Raw genomic sequence first — 18,783 nt, 5'->3', positions numbered from 1 at the left:
ACAAAACTGTCAAAGCAGACACAACAACCTTGACTGCCAACTGCCGACTCAACTATCACATGGCAAATATTCAGCGTGCTGATACATTTGTGTGTGATAGTTGTAATTTCGATTATGGAACTTCTTATCACCTGACATGTAACTGTCCAGTTTTCGCGTAATTGCGATTCCAATTACTTGGTTAACACTTATTAAGTGAAACTGATTTCAGAAACCTGGATCTTCAGGACCTTCTGTTATTCTTAACCCGCTGTGGTATTGAGCTATAGGCTCCATTTACGCTCATGCGTTATGCAGTGCCCTTTTTAGGGCGCTGTTTGAACCCATTGTGGTATGGAGCTACATGCTCTCATTCCGCCTATTAATTTTTCCCTCTTCAAGGGAACCCACTCCTATTTCTTCACATTTTTCCCTTCCCTTTCCTCTCCCATCGGGTAGATGATGAAATAGGCTCAAATATGGCGATGGCACAAATCTCCCAAATGGCGGAGAACGTGCCTCTCGAGCCGGCCTTCTGATAAAAAAAATACATTCTCAGGGGTCTGGTTACAGATTTCTGCCTTGAAAAAGCCATGATTTAGTCAGGTACTAAGCAACCGGTCGGAATCAATTTGAAAAATTCTGAAATACAATTAATTTGCAATTTAAACATTTTTTTAATTACAGCTTTCCTTCCTTTCGGTGTGAATCGTCATTGCCATCATGACTAGAAAAATCTTTTTTTTGGCAGCCTTTTGTCATATGATTACTGAAATAATGATGCATTATGAATAAATTAAAACCGGAGAATGTAAACTTACCGAAGATTATCTAAAAATCAGCAGCTACCGAATATCGCATAGACACTTCGGCTTCACTTTTCAGCACACTATAATTTTCGTATCAAACTTTTCTATTTATCTCATAAATACAAAATGGCGACAGTAGCAAATAATATTTGTTTATCCAACAAAATTATATTTTTTAAATAACAATTGTAATTTGTTGAAATGAAAATCGAGCAAAATTTTGATTTTTCAAAAAACCATCAGATTGATTGATTCAATTCAAACAAGAATTGTTGTTTCTAATAGGTGGGTTCTTAGATTGGACCCTACAATACTATTCTGCGTGTATAGTATATTGGTATATAGTATATAGATCCAATAGTGTAACTAATGAGTTATAATCAAACCACTATTGTTTTACAGCAACTTTATTTTTTTATGATTTCGATAATTTAGAGTTTAGACAATTTCTATTAACTTTTCATTACCATGTAGAACATTGAAACAAATCATGGGCGGGTGGTGACAAAACTGCTTCACTACATCCTAACTTTTAAAAAATTATCTTTAGTTCGATCCATTTATTTTATATTTCTTTTTTTAGGCTCAATAGATGATATGAAACAACAACCTTCATCGAAAAATGCTGATTGTTCGTGTACTGAAAATAGAGGTGGCAAGGCAAATGATAAGCTAAGCATCACCACGAATGATATGTTCAAATTCAAATCGACAGTCACCTCTACGGCATCGACCAATAATTTGACACAATTCACCAGCTGCGACTGTTGCTGCTGTAATTGTGCAGATGCGCTTGCAGGAGGGGTCAACACGATGAGCATCAGCAACACGAATGTGCGTAAGATAACTACGAAGCCGCTGAGTCCCCAGACTACAAGCGAAGATTTTAAAATATACTTAGCCAATATACAGTTTCTACAAAACGCATCCAATATGCTGTCGGTGTCTTACATGAAAAAATTGCACCATATATTTAAGAAAAGCTATAGCAACTACGACAAATCGCAGGACGATAATGTGCTAACTGGGGCAAACAATGATGTGAAACTCACAACCTTATCGATTGTTACGAACGTTTCTGACGAACCAGGGAAATCCAACGATCAACCTTCTATTGTGGAGCCGATTAGTGACGATAGTTTACTACTAACCGACGACGAACAGAAGAAAATGATTCTCAACATACACCAGGAGTTTTGGGATCTGCCGACTAATTACCAAGAAAAGCCATTAGTTTTTGGATCGCAATCGAAAAATCGATACAAAACGATATTACCAAATGAACATTCTAGAGTGATTTTGAAAGCTGAGCCTGGAGCTCACTTGGAACCGTACATCAATGCCAATTTTATAAAGGTAGGGTGTAAAAAAATGGTTATAGTGTATGTAAGCATATGTACTAATTTTTTAATTGTTCTCATTTCCAGGGCTCGGATTATACCAATAATAGTTACATTGCCACGCAAGGTCCAATGGCGAACACTATCTACGAATTTTGGCTGATGGTGCAGCAAAATGTCGAAAAGACATCACCACGTAAAGACGGAAACTATCTCCACGTTGAGCAGAAATTAATTATGCTAACAGACTTTGTTGAAAACAATAGGCAGAAATGTACTGTATATTTTCCCCAGGAGCTTAACGATTCAGTGGTGTTTTGTAATGTACCAAACGTGAACGCGCAGGTAGTTCTTGATAATAGAGATAGTATTTTAGCCGATATGCAGGAAACCATAAAAACCCACCAGGTCAAAGCTATCGAATCCAGCACTGATTTTAATTACTTTCTTATCACAAATATTGGTATATGTCGTAAAAATGGTTACACTATGCGTAAACTGTTGGTGGTGTATTCGTATCAAGATGAAGCAGCAAAAGTCGAAAAACGCAGTTTTTATACAATTTATCATTATTGGTTCCCCGACTGGCCGGATCATCGATCTCCGGAGGATATAGATGTACTGTTAGATATGAGTCTCGATATACTTGACAATGATTGTTCCAAAGATTTTGACCTTGGTCCTGATGGAGTAGGAAACGATGAACGGATTTGCTCATTGCCAATTATACATTGTTCTGCAGGCATTGGACGGACAGGCTGTTTACTAGCAATTATAAATGGTCTAAGCCAGATGCGTTCATCTTCTAATGCTCATAAAACAGCAGATAAGCCTGTGGAAAAGAACTTAGAAAGTTTAGAATCTGAACCACCGGAAGCGCAAAATGCCGCCCAACAGCCCAGTTGCCCATTGATGAGTAGCAACGGCCAAACTTGTGTAGATATACTCGGTATCGTTTGTAATCTTAGGCTGCAGCGTGGCGGAATGGTACAGAATTCTGAACAGTACGAGTTAATTCATAGAGCATTGTGTTTGTACATGCAAAAATTGAGCCTTTAAATAATAAGCATTTATAAACAAAACAACAACCGCTAGTTAATGGAATAGTTAATGTACATGGCTCACATTGTTAAATTATACAAAATGACAACTTACCAAAGAATATACGATTCCTAAGTTTAGGAAAAATAAGAATACATTTTCATAATTTAAAATCCGTCATACAAAGAGTAAATTATGCATTGATGCTAAAATTAACGGTATAATTTGTAATTCTCTTCATAATGGATAATGTTTCAGAGTATGTGAATTCGATACGATACACATTTGTTGTAATATAACCAGTATTGAGTATATTGATTATAACATTTTCGTTACATTGAAAGAACAGTTCCCTTTATGTATTGTCGATAGGCGTTGTAAATGCTGGAAGTTTATTTGATTTTGTTTAAGGTGGACGGATCAGGATGCAGAATTGTAAAAGACATACCGGGCTAGATAATATTTTGGACTTGTATAGATTTGTCAAAGACCTCTAAATTCTGATCTTTCCGTTGCAATTGTGATACAGACGTTGCATCAAATAAATAAGTTGCAGTTCAATGGCAAATGCAGTCAACTCTCCATAACCATTGCTATTAGTGCAGTGTAACGGTTTAAATTTTAGCACCCTTTTCGTATATATCGTGCATTTTCATTTGATAGAAATTTGTATATCTTGTAATGGATGTTTAGCTTCTCATTTAATTTATTTAGTTAACATCTAAACAGATAACACTGAATCAACAATTTCACGCCACAATACTCGGTTCATGGCTGCATCTCTTCATCCTCGGTTCTGCCCCTCGCTCGTCAAATCGATACGCTTTTGATCCGCCTACCTAGACTCCAAGTGCTTGCAAGTCCACCTCGAGCATCGTCCACAATTTCATGCCTGTAGAGGACTACCGGCCTTATGAGCGTTTTTTACATGGTACATTTGGTGAGGGTGTGAATCTTTTTTGACCGCAGCTTCTTGTGGAGGCCACACTAATGCGCCTCCGTATTTCACGACTAACGTCAGCCGTCAGCAAGGATCCAAGGTAGACGAACTCGTCGACCACCTCGAACGTATCCTGCCGTTCTATGCATAATTGTCCCGCGGTACATAAAATTTACATAGAACATGGGATAAGTAGGCGTAGAACGGCAGTATCTCCGTCTATCGTAAAGCTGCTACCTAGGCGAGCCCTGTCGCCCTCGGCCACACCAGCTAGCATGTACTTTGTCTTCGTCAATTTACCACCAGTCCAACTTTTGCTACCTCGCGTTTCAGGTGGGTGTACAGGTCTGCCACATTTTCAAATGTTCGGTCGACAATGTCCATATCATCCGCGTAGTAAACAAATTGACTGGATCTCGTAAAAATCGTACCCCAGATGTTAATGCTCTCCTCATAACACCTTCTAGCGCCATATTGAACAACAGGCACTAAAGTTCATCACCTTGTCGTAGTCCCCGGCAGGATCCGAACGAACTGAAATGTTAGCCTGAAACCTTCACACAATTATGCACACCTTCCATCTTCGCTCTTATCAGTCTCGTGAGCTTCCCGGGAAATCTGTTCTCGTCCATGATTTCCCATAGCTCTACGTGGTCGATGCTATCGTATTCCGCCTTGAAATCGATGAAAAGGTGATGCATTGGGATCTGGTATTCGCGACATTTTTGGAGGATTTGCCGTACAGTTAAGATCTGCTCCGTTGTCTATCGGCCGTCAACGAAGCGGGCTTGATAACCAGGGCTGTTAAATGTCATGAATTTCACGTGACTTTGACATTTGAATATTGCTAATATCATCGCTCCTAGTGGAAAAAGTCATCGGAAAATGTTTTTCCCGGTGACCTTTTCCGAATAACTATCGGTTGCCAATATTGGCCAATGCGATATTTCGCATGCAAGGGTGCTATAAGCATTTTAATTTTTACAAAATTTTGACATTTAACAGCACTGTTGATAACTTCCCACGAACTCGTTTACTACAGGTGACAGACGACGGAAAATGATCTGGGATAATGCTTTGTAGGCCGCATTTAGAATGGTGATCGCTCGAAAGTTATCACAATCTAACTTGTCGCCTTTCTTGTAGATGGGGCATATTACCCCTTCCCAGATAGTGTTTCCCAGATTGTGCCTATCAGCCGGTGCGGACAATCGCCAGTCTCTCCGTGCCCATCTTTATGAGTTCAGCTCAGATACCATCCTTACCAACAGCTTGTTCTTGAGCTGGTGAATAGCATCCTTAACCTCCCTCAAAGTGGGAGCTGGTTGGTTTTCATCGCCCGCAGTACTGACGAAGGCATTTGCTCCGTTGTTCCATCCTTCATTGCCTGTGCTCTCAGCGCCATTCAGGTGTTCGTCGAAGTGCTGCTTCCACCTTTCGATCACCTCACGCTCGTCCATCAAAATGCTCCCATCCTTATCCCTGCACATCTCGGCTCGCGACACGAAGCCGTTGCGGGATGCGTTGAGCTTCTGATAGAACTTACGCGTTTCTTGAGACCGGCCCAGCGGTTCCATCTCTTCGCACTCCGTCTCCTCCAGGCTGTTGCCGTTTTCGTCTCCTCCAGAATCTGCCTACATTCCTCGTCGAACCAATCGTTCCGTCGACTCCGTCCCACGTACCCAACGTTGCTCTCAGCTGCACCGTTGATGGCTGCTTTCACTGTTCTCCAGCAGTCCTCAAGAGGGGCTTAATCCAGCTCAACCTCTAATGCAGCCTCGAGGTGGTGCGCGTATGCTTAAGCCGCTCTAGGTCATGTCGAGGCGACCGTTGGTAGCGTACGTTGTTAACGATAGTGAGTTTGGGGCGCAGTTTGACCATTACCAGATAGCGGTCAGAGTCGATGTTAGCGCCACGATAGGTCCTGACGTCGATAATGTCGGAGAAGAGCCGTCCATCAAACGGAACGTAGTCGTAAAATCCGTTTTCGTCGTCAGCCGGAGAGAGTGAGAGAGAGAGAGAGAGAGAGAGAGAGAGAGAGAGAGAGAGATCTGATGCAAAATTCTAGAAACTCAAGAGAAACCTACAAATACTATTATACAAATTATACAAATACTATTATTCCACAAGTTCTTAACGATATTTTTCTCAGACCCCGAGGAATGCTTCAGGAATTCTAGTAATTTTTCCAGTGATTTCTTCTGGAATACTTCCAGGAATGCTACCAACAATTTTTCAATTAATGCTTAAAAGAATTTCTTAAGAATTTGGCCCAGAGTTGCTAGAGCTTTCCACCGCTTCCACAAAGGTTTATTCCTGAGCTTAACAAAAAAAAACTTACAGTAATTTTCACAGAGATTATCCTGAAAAAAAACCTAGCGTTTATCACATGATTTTCCCACTGATTTTTTGTAGCTTCTAGAAAGTTTCGCAGAGATCCTAAAGGAGCTCTTCCACTAAGATTTATTTCAGAGTTTTTGAAAAAAAAAATGTTTTCGACATTTTTCCAAGAAACCCTATACTAATTTATACGCCTTTATTTTCCATTTATTCTAAGCTTTTTCATAAGGACCCTTTTTTTAATTTATTCACGATTACACTCAGGAATTGCTCCAAAAATCCTTCAGGCATTGTTCGGTGAAATCGGAGTTATAAACTTATAAACTTTTCCAAGAATATCTTGATAATTTTAACTTGCGATTTCTTATAAAATTTCTCCAGAAATTCTCTCGGCATTTCTCCATCATTTTATCAAAATATGATTCCTGTGGTTCCATTTCTTGAATAATTTTTCAAATGAAATTTTCATATCTTAATGAATTCTTCTCAACTTCATCACCAGTTAACACTATAGTAATTATTAAAATTATAACCTTTCCGAATTTCTTCAAAAACAAGACTGTAAGACTTTATTCAGAGATTGAAATGTTTTTTTTTTCAGTTATATTAGCAATTTACGAGGAGAATCTTAGAAAGCGCTTCATCAAGTATCCAAAATTTCGACATTCCTTGTGGATTTCTCAAAATTTTCTACAATAAATCTGACAAATTTCTTTGATCCTTTCCTGGAGACATCTCTTGATCTTTAAATACTTTATCAAAAAACTTGGAGGAATTTCTGAACGAGGTTAGAATTCTTGAAGATGATCTAAATCAATTTTTTGGAAAACTTGTAGATTCGTTGAATCATGAAACGATTATTGGACGGATTTCTGATCCTTAGAAAAATTCCAGATCGAGTTCATGAAGGTATCTAAAACGAAATTCTTGGCAGAATTACTCACAGAATTCGCTAAACATCACAAATCAAACTCCTGGAAATATTATCGGTGTAATATGTGAATAAAATTTACAGCACAACGAGCAATCGTAATGGCACGAGTACGTTTTTGATGTTCATAAAAGTGAATACCATTTTAGGGAAGTCTTTTTTTTTTTCTTAAGTTCAATCGTTGTTAATATCTGACTTTGACGATGACAGGCACTTTCAGATCATTTGATAATAATTCTTGGTTTTCGTGGAATTATTACAAAATAACCATTTTTTTTCTTGAGTTGTTTACACACGTAAAACAAACAGATATTTTTTGAAAATACTTTTCGTTACACTTTTTTTAAGTGTTTCAAAGCCAAACTCCTATCTTTGAAAACAAATGTTTAATCATCTAATATTAAAAATTCACCAAACACTTATGGATTTTTAATAATTTCTTGAACCTGGAATTATATTCCAGAACCTGGAAAAACCTGGAAATATCAGGGAATTCTATTTCTGTAAATAAGTAGACACCCTGTAATAGGAACGAATGTTCGGAACATCGATTCAAAAAAATGGTAAAATCAAGCGCATTTTTGATCTGGCAAAAATTGCCAATACAAATTAACCCCCTAAAATATTTTTTTAGTAGTAGGAATCTAAAACAGATTTAATAGGAATTATTAAGGTTATAAAAACGGAAAGAACAAAGTTAAAATATGTTATTGCTGTGTGTGGCTGAAACGCAAATATCAAATACGGTAATACCTAACGGCAAGATTTTTCACAAGAAAAGTGAAGTGAAAGATTGATTTCCTTTGACGGTGATATTGACCATTGAATTTGATTATTTGTTGGCGGTCAGTCAAGTATGATTTCAAGCCATGTTAAAAGTCATGGTTCGATTCTATTTTTTTTTTAGTTTCAAAAGTAGCATAGGAATGTCAATGCGATCAAAAGCCTTACTAAAGTATGTATAAAGAGCTTCTGCATGATTTCCATTATCAAAACATTACGCAGCATGCTTCAAATTAAGAATATGAGAAAGAGCGATGAGAGCAAAAAAAGTTGCATGATAGAGAGAGGACGGCACAAAAAGAGAAGCGAGAAAACACCGAGGATAAAAGGTGGAAAAGGGGTGATCATCGGGCTTCTCGAGGCTGGTTTTGAAAACGGGAGAGGAGGGTAGATATAGGATCCGTGGAGTACAGACGAAAAAACGACTGCAGTCTAAATCAGATTGATAAAAATAATGTACCGTAAAACGGGGTAACTTTGATAGTTTTTTCGAAGAAAACTTGAATATTTTTACATGTTGTTTCAAAGATTTACAATTTATATTTTTAAAACAAGTACTGGCATCCTAGCTATCGATTACAGTCGATAAATTGGCAAAAGATTCATTTTGAATGGATATATGATTTTTCATATAATCGAAAGTTGGTTTTCTGTTATGGGGTAACTTTGATAATGGAGTATGATTCGAACAAAATTGAATGAATAACGAACATTTGTAGGGCATTGCATACCTCTAGGCGTTTAACGTTATATGGAAATTTCTGACTTAGATTACAAAAATGGCCCCAGTTTGTGAATATGCTTTTCGCTAAGAGATTTGAGACCGTATTCAAGTTCTATGATAACTAGGCTATCAAAGATAAGTGGCCAACTATTCAAAACTACACCAAATAGTGATCGTAGAACAGATTGTTTGTAAGCGTTTTGAAAATGCTAAAATTGTGTAATTTTTTAAATTCGTATAAAAAGCCTAAAATGTTCTTGATTTAAATGAAAACCGCTCTTACATGAAGTGTGATACTAATATTCTTTAGTTTTGCATTCGTTTTGCTTAACTGATTAACAGAAATTATGATATTTCATTTAGTATGCGGTGGGTTACGCACTATCAAAGTTACCCGCATTATCAAAGTTACCCCGTTTTACGGTACCGTAAATTCGGGTGTAATTGATCAGTAGGGCGAAATTGATCACCATGTAATGAGATTTTCAATCTTACTAATAGTGCACCAAAATCAATTCAACCTATTGTAAATGGACGTTGTTTGTCTTAAATATTGTCGAATTGTGTGTAGTGAAGGTTTTTGTGTCAAAGGATGTCTATTTCAACGAAAATAATGTAAAATTCAAGAATTATGTTTGGTGCGATAATGATAAACATTCACAAACTTCTTGTTCTAAACAAGGATTTTGACATGGTGTTAGCCTGAAAGTTGGTGAGGGTGCTTAAAATATATCCCCAAAGCAGATTTTATCATCAAAATTCGTACCTATTTGATCGTTTTGTTGAAAAAAATGAATTTCTGCTGAATGTTCTTTGGAAATTGCCTACATTCAGGCGTTTCCCGTGGTATTCTTGATATTTAATTAATGATTATTTCCATAAATATTGTCTTGTTAAGAATTTGGTAAACATATTCGGATTCAGGAGGCCCAAATTAAGTATGTAGAGTTGATTTTAGAACTAACAATAATCATATTGACAAGTGATCAATTTCACCCCGAAATGGTATCTCCCGAATTTTTATTTTAAAGGTTATTTTTAGTACTAACATCACGTTTGTTAGAAAATTTAAGTAAATAAGGTTATAAAGTTCACCGTCGTACTTGTTTTCATCCATTTAGTTGTATAGTTTTGATAACATTTCAGAAAGCATACCAGAAAAACCATGAAAAATGATCAATTTAACCCGAAATTACGGTACCAGTAATATGCTGGGATGTACTATAAATAGAGTAAATTCTTCTGAAATACAAGGGTAGTTTTAAGAATGGACGTAGCCAACTATAATAGTAATGTTTACCACAGATTATACCATGGCTTTGTCAAAATAGAATAGATAAGTGAATTTAATAAATCTTAGTATTTAGTAAGATTTCCTGATTAACCTACCAAGATTTTTTAAATTCACTTATTCTATTTTGACAAAGCCATGCTAGAATATGTGGTAAACATTACTATTTTAGTTGGATACGTCCATTCTTATCAATAACAATGTTAAACAATGTAGAAAATAATTAAAACCCTCGCTCATTTGCTCATTAAACTACCAGAAAAAAAAATCCTTTTTTTCGTATAAACAGGTGAAATTAACTCACCTGTAAAAATTCTGAACTGCTACGACAAATGAAATGTAATGGGTTGTTAAGGTGAAACAGTTTGGAATCAACTTCTAAGATTTCACATTAACTTCAAAGGCACAAATCTCGCGAAGAAAGCACCCAACACCAGTGCACTTTTCATTTTGGTTTTGTGCACTAGCAGAAAGCGTAAAACAAGAAGATCAGAAACGTTTGCCAACTATTTCTCCAGTTTTGTGCCTTTGAAAACGTGAGTAGGGGGACAAGTCGGCCATTGTGCCGGCCATCTTTGGATTCCGAGATGTTTCACCTTAACAAAATGCTAATAAATGCTGAATTTAGTTTTACCAAATTATGATGACAGTGTTTTCTAACACAGAACAGCGAGATGTAGGAAATGAATGTAATGTTTGAAATGATGCTAATAAAGAATTAAAAAAATAATTAAAAGAAGAAAATAAATTAAAAATACTACTCTTTCTAAAATATGTTACAATAATGGAGGGGGTGCTATTTTGGAAGATTCTATGATTTCATCATTCTAAAATTATTTTTTATGCCAAATGGTCGTCGCTTAGACAGAATGGACCAAGTGTCTTTTAATGATTTCAGGCAAACTTACCCTAAACATTCGGAATAACGAAATAGTCGCATAATTAATAAATAATTAAGTTTACGCAAAAAATTTCCTTCCTGGCACCAGTAGTTGCCGTCGTGTTTCAGTAGTGGATCAACGGATGGAAACAGTTTTTTAAATGGATGTATAGAAACGAAGAAAAGTCCCAGAGATGATCTCTATGCTTCATTTGAAAGATATAAGTTGCTGTTCCGAGGAAAAAAAAGGCTAAACCTATATAAAAATTAACTATTTTGTTTAAAATTCCTTGAATTATTCCTGAACGTCTACTACTGGAGCACTGGCGCAACTAGTGGAACACATGTACCAATAGTGGCTCAAGCGATTTTATGCTCAAAAATTAGTTTTATCACTCTTTCTATATTTTTTTCCATATAGAAGAGGTTGAAACCTTTCTGTTGACACCAAAAGATCTCAGTTAGGGCGTTTTGTTATTTTGTTAGGATTTTTCATAGCTTAGGTAGTCCACTAATGGCACCGGCACCCTAAAACGTTTTTAAATCCGTCTAACAAACTGAAACATTTCTACTTTCTACGCTTTATAAAGTGTTGGGCAGTACATTATTGCTGTTTGCGTCTGACGTGCAAATCTTCTCTAACTGGGCTTCAAATTCGGTAACACAAAGTAATCAAAGGACTCTTAGCAACCATGATCCATTTCACCGCCAACCTAGCAAAGAAAATCAAACTCTGACTTCGCCTTCCTTGTGAAAAATCTTACCGCGTTTGATGTTCCCGCATTTGATATTTGCATTTCAAATGCACACAGCAATACATTTCAAAATTGTTGATATTGCTGGATTACCAATAACTTAAAAATGTTGACCAGCCTATCTTTTGAAAAAATCAGGTGGGAATCCCCAGTGTTTGTTGTTTGATATGAATGAAATATTTATATTTAGATATTATTTTTTCATATTATTATTATTACTTTATTACATTATCTCTTGATATGTATCTAGACTAATTCGATTTTGAATTGATAACGAATCATTCTTATTTAAATATTAAATTTTCCATAATATTGGATTATCTGACAGACAAGTCTATCCGGGGATAGAAGTTTTCCTGCCGGGCGATGAAAATCGTTCGATTGAAATCTCCCTTTTTGTATATCCAATTCTACATTTACAAACAGGCACACCCATGTAGGAAGGGTAAATAATGATGTATGCGCACGCATGGTTCTATCGACCGACGACAGTAACGGTGGATCTTTGCCTAGCACTGTTAATTTCGCTCTATCTAAAAGTGTCGGAAAACCGGAATATTCAATAAAAATTAGATCATTTTCGTCATACAAATCAGCGGTGATGATCAAGTTCGCGATATTCGATGATTGTTTCGCAGTAGGCCACGGCGCGCGCGAATTACGAGCTAACTGAAAATTTCGTACGCCATTAGGGGAGTGTTGAGTGCAGAAACACCAGACATCGAATTTGAAGTCTACATTGAGGCAAATAACCGACTCGAAGGGAAACGCGAAGATAAAAACGTAATAAAACGCTGAATAAGTGCTTATTATACAAAATTGATCGCCAGAGCTAATGCAAGCGTAAAAAGGGTGTTGGTACGTCCCTTGGGAATGTATTTTTGATAATTAAAATTTTGTCACTGAAGGTGGACCTCATCAATCTATGTACCACTGCAACGATTTGTTTTAATAAAATGGAACCTTGATCTAGTAACTAATTGTTAAAATCAATTAAAATTAGAAAAAAAAATGAATATTCATGGTTGCAAAACGATAGCAACTAATTGAAATATGATGTTCAAATTTCGATTTTTCAGTCGTGTTGGGATCCATCACTCCCACACCTACACATGTAAACTTCATCAAGAAGGATAATGCGAATTTCGACAAATGGAATTTTCGTTTACTAGTATGTACCTACGACCAAGAGCTTAGATGTACATACTTGACTCGTTAAGATGTTGTGATGATAGGAGGAGAAAACAGGCAGTAGGTAGTTTCCAAGTGTCTACCATGGATGAATGAAAAAAAAAAAGTGTTGTGCAAATATTTGGGCCATTTTTAAATGTTGTATCAGATCCATTCACTAAACTAACACATTCATTGGCACACCCTTGATCGACGGTGGAAAATAATTGAAGGAAAATGATTTTTTAGGGTTTCCATTGATCTGCGGTAAAGTGTGCGACTGTTGCTTTGTATGATGAAGGTAGCTTAGTTCGAATCCCGGTGCGGTCAAGGATCGTCACAAGAAACCAAATGGCACAATTCACGGTGCGTGCTAATATAGGGCTATTTAGAGTATACATGCTCTAGATTGACCGTATAATAGTCCTTTAAGTCCAATAAAGCGAATTAGCGGATCAGGGTTGCTTCGGTTTTCAGGCTGGATTTATTTTTGTTTTTTTTTTGTACGGTCACCGCACATTTCAATTTCATCATTAAGAATAAAATATGATTAGAGAATACACCTCAAATATGATAGAGATGATTTAGAGAATACACCTCAAAATTCGCGGTTATTTACGAGAAGTAATAGTTTTAGATATTTTCTTTGGATTTTGTGGATAATTTTTTAAAAGTATTTCCAGAGATAAAATCTGAAAAAAGTATTGGATGAAGTCCTGAGGAATTAAAAAAAAACTTAAAGTATCCTCCAAGGAATGCTTGTTTACTTATTATTTATTTATTTGGTTTTACATCAATTAGCTTGATAAAACCTCGCCAGCAATATTTCGTCAATTCACTCGGTTCATGGCCGCTTCTCTCCATCCTCGACTACGACCCACGCTCTCCAGGTCCCGGTGCACATGGTTAATCTACCTAGCTCGCTTCGCCCCACGCCTTCTTGTTCCGACCGGTTTCGTGGCGAACACTATCTTTACAGGGCTGATGTCCGGCATTGTTGTAACATGTTCTGTCCAGCCACCTTCAGGACTTCACCGTAGAGTTGGGCGAGCTCGTGGTTCATTCTTCGCCGCCACACACCGTTCTCTTGCACGCCACCGAAGATCGTCCTCAGCACTCGGCTTTCGAGAACCCTTGACCTTGCAAGTTCTCCTCGAGCATTGTCCACCTCTCATGCCCGTAGAGGACTACCGGTCTTATGAGCGTTTTGTACATCGTGCATTTGGTGCGGAGGTGAATTTTTCTTGACCGCAGTTTCTTCTGGGCCCATAGTAGGCACGACTTCCACTGATGATGCGCTTTCGTATTTCCCGTCTAACATTGTTGTCAGCCGTCAGCAAGGATCTGAGGTAGACCAACTCGTCCACCACCTCGAAGGTATCCCTATCTATCGTAACACTGCTTCCTAGGCGGGCCCTGACGCGCTCAGGTCCGCCTACCACCATGCACTTTGTCTTCGACGCATTCACCACTAGCCCGACTCTTGTTGCTTCGCGTTTCAGGCGGGTGAACAAATCTGCCACCGTTTCAAGTCTTCTCCCAATAATATCCATGTCGTCAGCGAAGCAAACAAATTGTCCGGATATCGTGAAAATCGTGCCTCGACTGTTAAATCCGGCTCTCCACATAACACCTTCAAACGCAATATTGAACAACACACGCAAAAAAATTGTGCGGTAAAAACTACCATTTTAGGGGGTTAACTCAAGCGCTCGAACCGGCAATTTTCAGCAGACCAGAAATGCGCTTGATTTTACCATGTCTGTTGTCGAAATTTGATTGTTGTAAATTATTTCTGTCAAATGTATCATTAATGTGGTGGGATGTACCGTAAACATAGTAAATTGGTCTGAAATTCCATGGTAGTTTCAAGAATGGACGTAGTCAGCTAAAATAGTTATTGTTACCACAGAATTTTTTCCCGTGCAGCCACGCAAGTCCATCACCTTGTCGTAGTCCCTGTTCGCCCGAGATCTTCTTTTGCAAACCGTCCATCGTTGCTCTAATCAATCTTGTGAGCTTCCCGGGAAAGCTGTTCTCGTCCATGATCTTCCATAGCTCTACACGGTCAAAACTGTCGTATGCCGTTTTGAATGGTGCGTAGGGACCTGGTACTCACGGAATTTATGGACGATTTGCAGCACGAAAAAGATCTGGTTCGTTGCCGAGCGGCCGTCGATGAAACCTGCTTGATAACTTCTTGTTTGCTTATTTACAGAATCAAAAAAAAAAAAAATGATTCGGGGCAAGTTATATGCGACATGTTTTTGATGAAATGTTGCTGTAATTCTTGGCGGAAATCAAAATATGACATTTGGAGAAACACCTGAAGAGGAATCTGGTTGAAATCGAAGGAACTATTAGAAATTGCAAAAAAGTTACAATTATCACTTAGTATTTTTGTGGTGGAATTCAAGAAGGACAGTTTGGAAAAATCTTTGAACGGATATCTTAGAAATTCCTGATAAAATTCTTGAAACACTCGTGAGATGATTTCTGGAAAAATCCTTTGACAATCTGAGCAAATCTGTAAAATTTCTAAAAGCAAATTTGAATGACATAAAACAGATGTCACACTGGAGTACTCAGAGGTATCGAAACATTTTTTTTTGTAAATTGCAGGTTGCTGTTCGTAAAAGAAATCCTGATTTTTTAATGGGAAAAAGTGAAATACCCCCGAGATTTTATGGAGTTGTTAATGGCAGTATCTCAAAATAATCATCAGAAACAATTTCCAAGAAATATATAGAAAACTTACTGAAGAAAGCAATTCGCTATGTTTTTAAAGGAATGTTCCACCAAGATCTCATTAATTACTTCTTGGTATGGTATGGAAATTCTCGGAGAAATTCATAGCTTTCTGGAAGCGGAGCTCTGTAGCTTCCCTGTTTTATTGAATGGTAAATTTGTATCGGAATAGCGCATATGAAAGTTAAATGTTAAACAATTTAATCACAAACTATGGTCTTACATATTGCTCATACTTATACTCATTCATACATGCGATACACTGATATGTTTCAAATGTTCTTTGGATGTCGAATTAATTAAACATGCATGGAGCTTGATTTTTCATTCAATATTAATGAGCAATGTTCATCTTCTGCACTAAATATTTAATACGGGTTTCTCACGTCAACCGCGTTAATATTGTCGACCCTTTCAGCTGTCAATTATTTATGAACTACATATAGAAAACCCTCTTAATATGATCAAATTTCACGACACTGCCATATGAGGTGTCGGAATTGTAACTTTTAAAAACGTATGGAATAAAAATGTACATATCTCCAGCTTCCTTCGACTAGGGTTGATGTACCCTCGAAGGACGAAGAAAATGAAATAATCGTCGTATCAACTTGCATTTAGCTCTCGGGGATAATACTACGATTTTCGGAGCAGGGATATAGTATGATATTAGTAGTACCTAACGCGCATGTGGTGCACACCGGTGTCCCTTCCTAAAGTGTTGAACACAAGTGCTTCAAGAAGAAGGAAAACAGTTATATGAGTGATTGGGACATCCCATAAAATATCACCTATATGCACAAAGTGAATATTATCATAAAAGCTCGACAGGAATCGTTAAGTAGAGTATAAGCCTCCATAGTTCCGAACCTTCGTTCCGGTTGTTATCCAGTTATCCAGTCAAACCTCAAAGCAAAAGGAATCATAGAAGTGCAACTATAATAATCAACTTTCCATAAATCGTTCGGGGAATTCGTCAGAAAAATTCCCAAAATGCTGATACGGTGGAAGAGTAAAGACAAAAGCTCTTCCTCAAACTCATCAGGAAGCACGAAGAAGAAAAGGAAAGGCCGAGAAGGAGGTGAGTATCTAACCATCGTGAGGAGGACAAACTGAAACTTAAAAGCTTAAATCATAAAACAATTTTTAGAACGAATGTAATTTATACAAATCTCACTGACCCATTTGATTGTGAAAATGCGATGCGATTTCTTGAGCAAACATGATGTTCAGCATTGGTCTAAGTTGTACAGTTAATTAATGATCAAGTGGAAGGCAATTCCCGCCTGAGGAATTTTGCTGTTATAAGGTTTTGCCGTTTGGAAGTGTACAAAACCACGTGCTCCGGTGGGGATCGAACCCACGACTCCCTATTCGTTAGATGGGCGCTTCAACCTACAAGCTGCGGAGCCCTTTGAGAGCCCCGACGGTAAGAATAGGGTGGACCAGGCCCCTCGGGGGGGGGGGGAGAGAAATATTTTAATTATTTGAGGACTTTCACGAACAGCTGAAATTAGTAGTTTACGCCACAAGTAGCAGAATGATGATTACAGCTTGCCGAGTTGAATAATCACGACGAGTGCTGTAAAAATCCAGTTCTGCAACGAATTCTTAGAAGACCACTTGAGGCTGTTAAAATTCATATCGGGATAAAATTGATGTGTAATGATTCATTGTGTAACTCAAATCTGCTACGTGATGAAATGGCGTTGCGTACACGCAGCGAACTGGACTAGCGAAATTCATACATTTTGCCTTATTTGCCTTTGGAACGTCTATTGCAATGCGAGCGATTTATGTACCGTTCCAGCATCACTCTGCATCAAGGCGACGATAGGCGCGTGGTATACGCACGGGCCTATCAATCGCAAGGTTCTTGGTTCGATTCCAGGTTGCCGCGTAGACATGTTTTCAAACAAGCTGTTCCGTATAATTTTCAAATGTCAAAATTATGCAAATCCAACATAACGATCACATTTTAACAACATGTTTGGTGGTGTGTGTATGAATTTGATCGAATAATTTCTAAATTGTGAAAACCTTAGAAAAAAGTTGTAATACGAGCCATTAAATAGGCGCAGTTACCTCACTAAACGGGGTAAGCGGGACCAATCCAGTTTCATGCATCAATCCACATCAGTAAGTCAAGCATTGCAATAATAGGATTGATAAATCATGGATTTTAAATGTTGAGTACATATTTGATGCACATAAGAGATCAACCATAAAATACGTAACGTTTTAGGAAGAAAACGTCACAGCCAATTCAGATTACTGACCCCAGTAAAATTTTACTGGGTTTTGGAACTACGGTTTTTTCGGTAATTTTTACGATTACCGAAAAAACCCAGTAAACCAAAATATGTTTTGATTGATGGAAATTACTGACTTAGTCAGTAAAATTGTAGAGCGTTTTTACTGGCTTTCCAGTTCCCCATGCTTCATACTTTGCTTCTCCGAATACTGTTTTTTTCAGAAATCAATACAAATTAAACCCCAATCGACATGGACATGGACATCGACATGCATTCTTCGTGAGAATAAACATCTACGGTATGCTCATATCTCAGTGGAAGTAATTGAAAAATGTGTGACAAAATCATTAATTGGTTGGTTTACATACAAGAGGCAAACTCGGTGCAGATGAATTTACCTCTTGTATGGGAATCAACCGAATTTACCAACGTAAAGCTAAGTATGCTGTTCCGCTCAAGAAAAGTAAAAATTTCTGCTCAAGAAATGGTCAAGAAATTTCCTACAGTGAGCTCCATTTGAATTGACATTTCTTTTCAACTGCGTACTGCGATCAAAGAAAAACGCTTTTCTTGAGCATTTCTTGCAAGAAATTTCCCACGCATCGAGATAGGCGATTACTTTTCTGTTGAAGTGCATACTTCGCTTAAGCAGTTAAATCGTGCTTAAGCAGTTAAATCGTGCTGTGAGCCTTTTTGGTTGCTTAAAATGGTCGAGTTTCTCACTAAATTTCGACTACTTACCACGAGAAAGCGCAACATAGATGCAGGAAAAGTTTGGTTGCCAAAGCCGTGTCTCC

General features: G+C 37.6%; 3 protein-coding genes across 15 annotated transcripts in view; 2 read left to right on the top strand and 1 right to left on the bottom strand.

Annotated features, from left to right (window-relative positions):
- LOC5574833 overlaps positions 1-3,487 on the top strand; it is a 76,555-nt gene extending 73,068 nt beyond the window's left edge. Inside the window, exons 4-5 of the mRNA XM_001661603.2 lie at positions 1,372-2,144; positions 2,216-3,487. Coding sequence (XP_001661653.2) covers positions 1,372-2,144; positions 2,216-3,187 — 1,745 coding nt within the window. The 3' untranslated portion in view covers positions 3,188-3,487. The remainder of the gene's footprint in view (positions 1-1,371; positions 2,145-2,215) is intronic.
- The window catches only part of LOC5564742 (plexin-B), a 177,726-nt gene that overhangs the window by 119,411 nt on the left and 39,532 nt on the right, over positions 1-18,783 (bottom strand). The window lies entirely within an intron of this gene.
- The window catches only part of LOC5574827 (coiled-coil domain-containing protein AGAP005037), a 302,411-nt gene continuing 295,914 nt past the window's right edge, over positions 12,287-18,783 (top strand). For 6 of the 12 annotated variants that reach the window (XM_021844164.1, XM_021844165.1, XM_021844166.1 and 3 more), the window contains exons 1-2: positions 12,287-12,596; positions 16,386-16,812. In XM_021844164.1, coding sequence (XP_021699856.1) covers positions 16,725-16,812 — 88 coding nt within the window. In that variant the 5' untranslated portion in view covers positions 12,287-12,596; positions 16,386-16,724. Of the gene's footprint in view, positions 12,672-16,352; positions 16,813-18,783 lie in introns of all 12 variants that reach the window. The other 6 variants (XM_021844163.1, XM_021844162.1, XM_021844160.1 and 3 more) reach the window with 6 other exon arrangements.

This window comes from Aedes aegypti, chromosome 2 (genome assembly GCF_002204515.2).
Source record: "Aedes aegypti strain LVP_AGWG chromosome 2, AaegL5.0 Primary Assembly, whole genome shotgun sequence".
Classification (NCBI taxonomy): Eukaryota; Metazoa; Arthropoda; class Insecta; order Diptera; family Culicidae; genus Aedes; species Aedes aegypti.
Note: the sequence above shows the minus strand (reverse complement) of the source record. Positions and strands in the feature narration are given on the sequence as shown.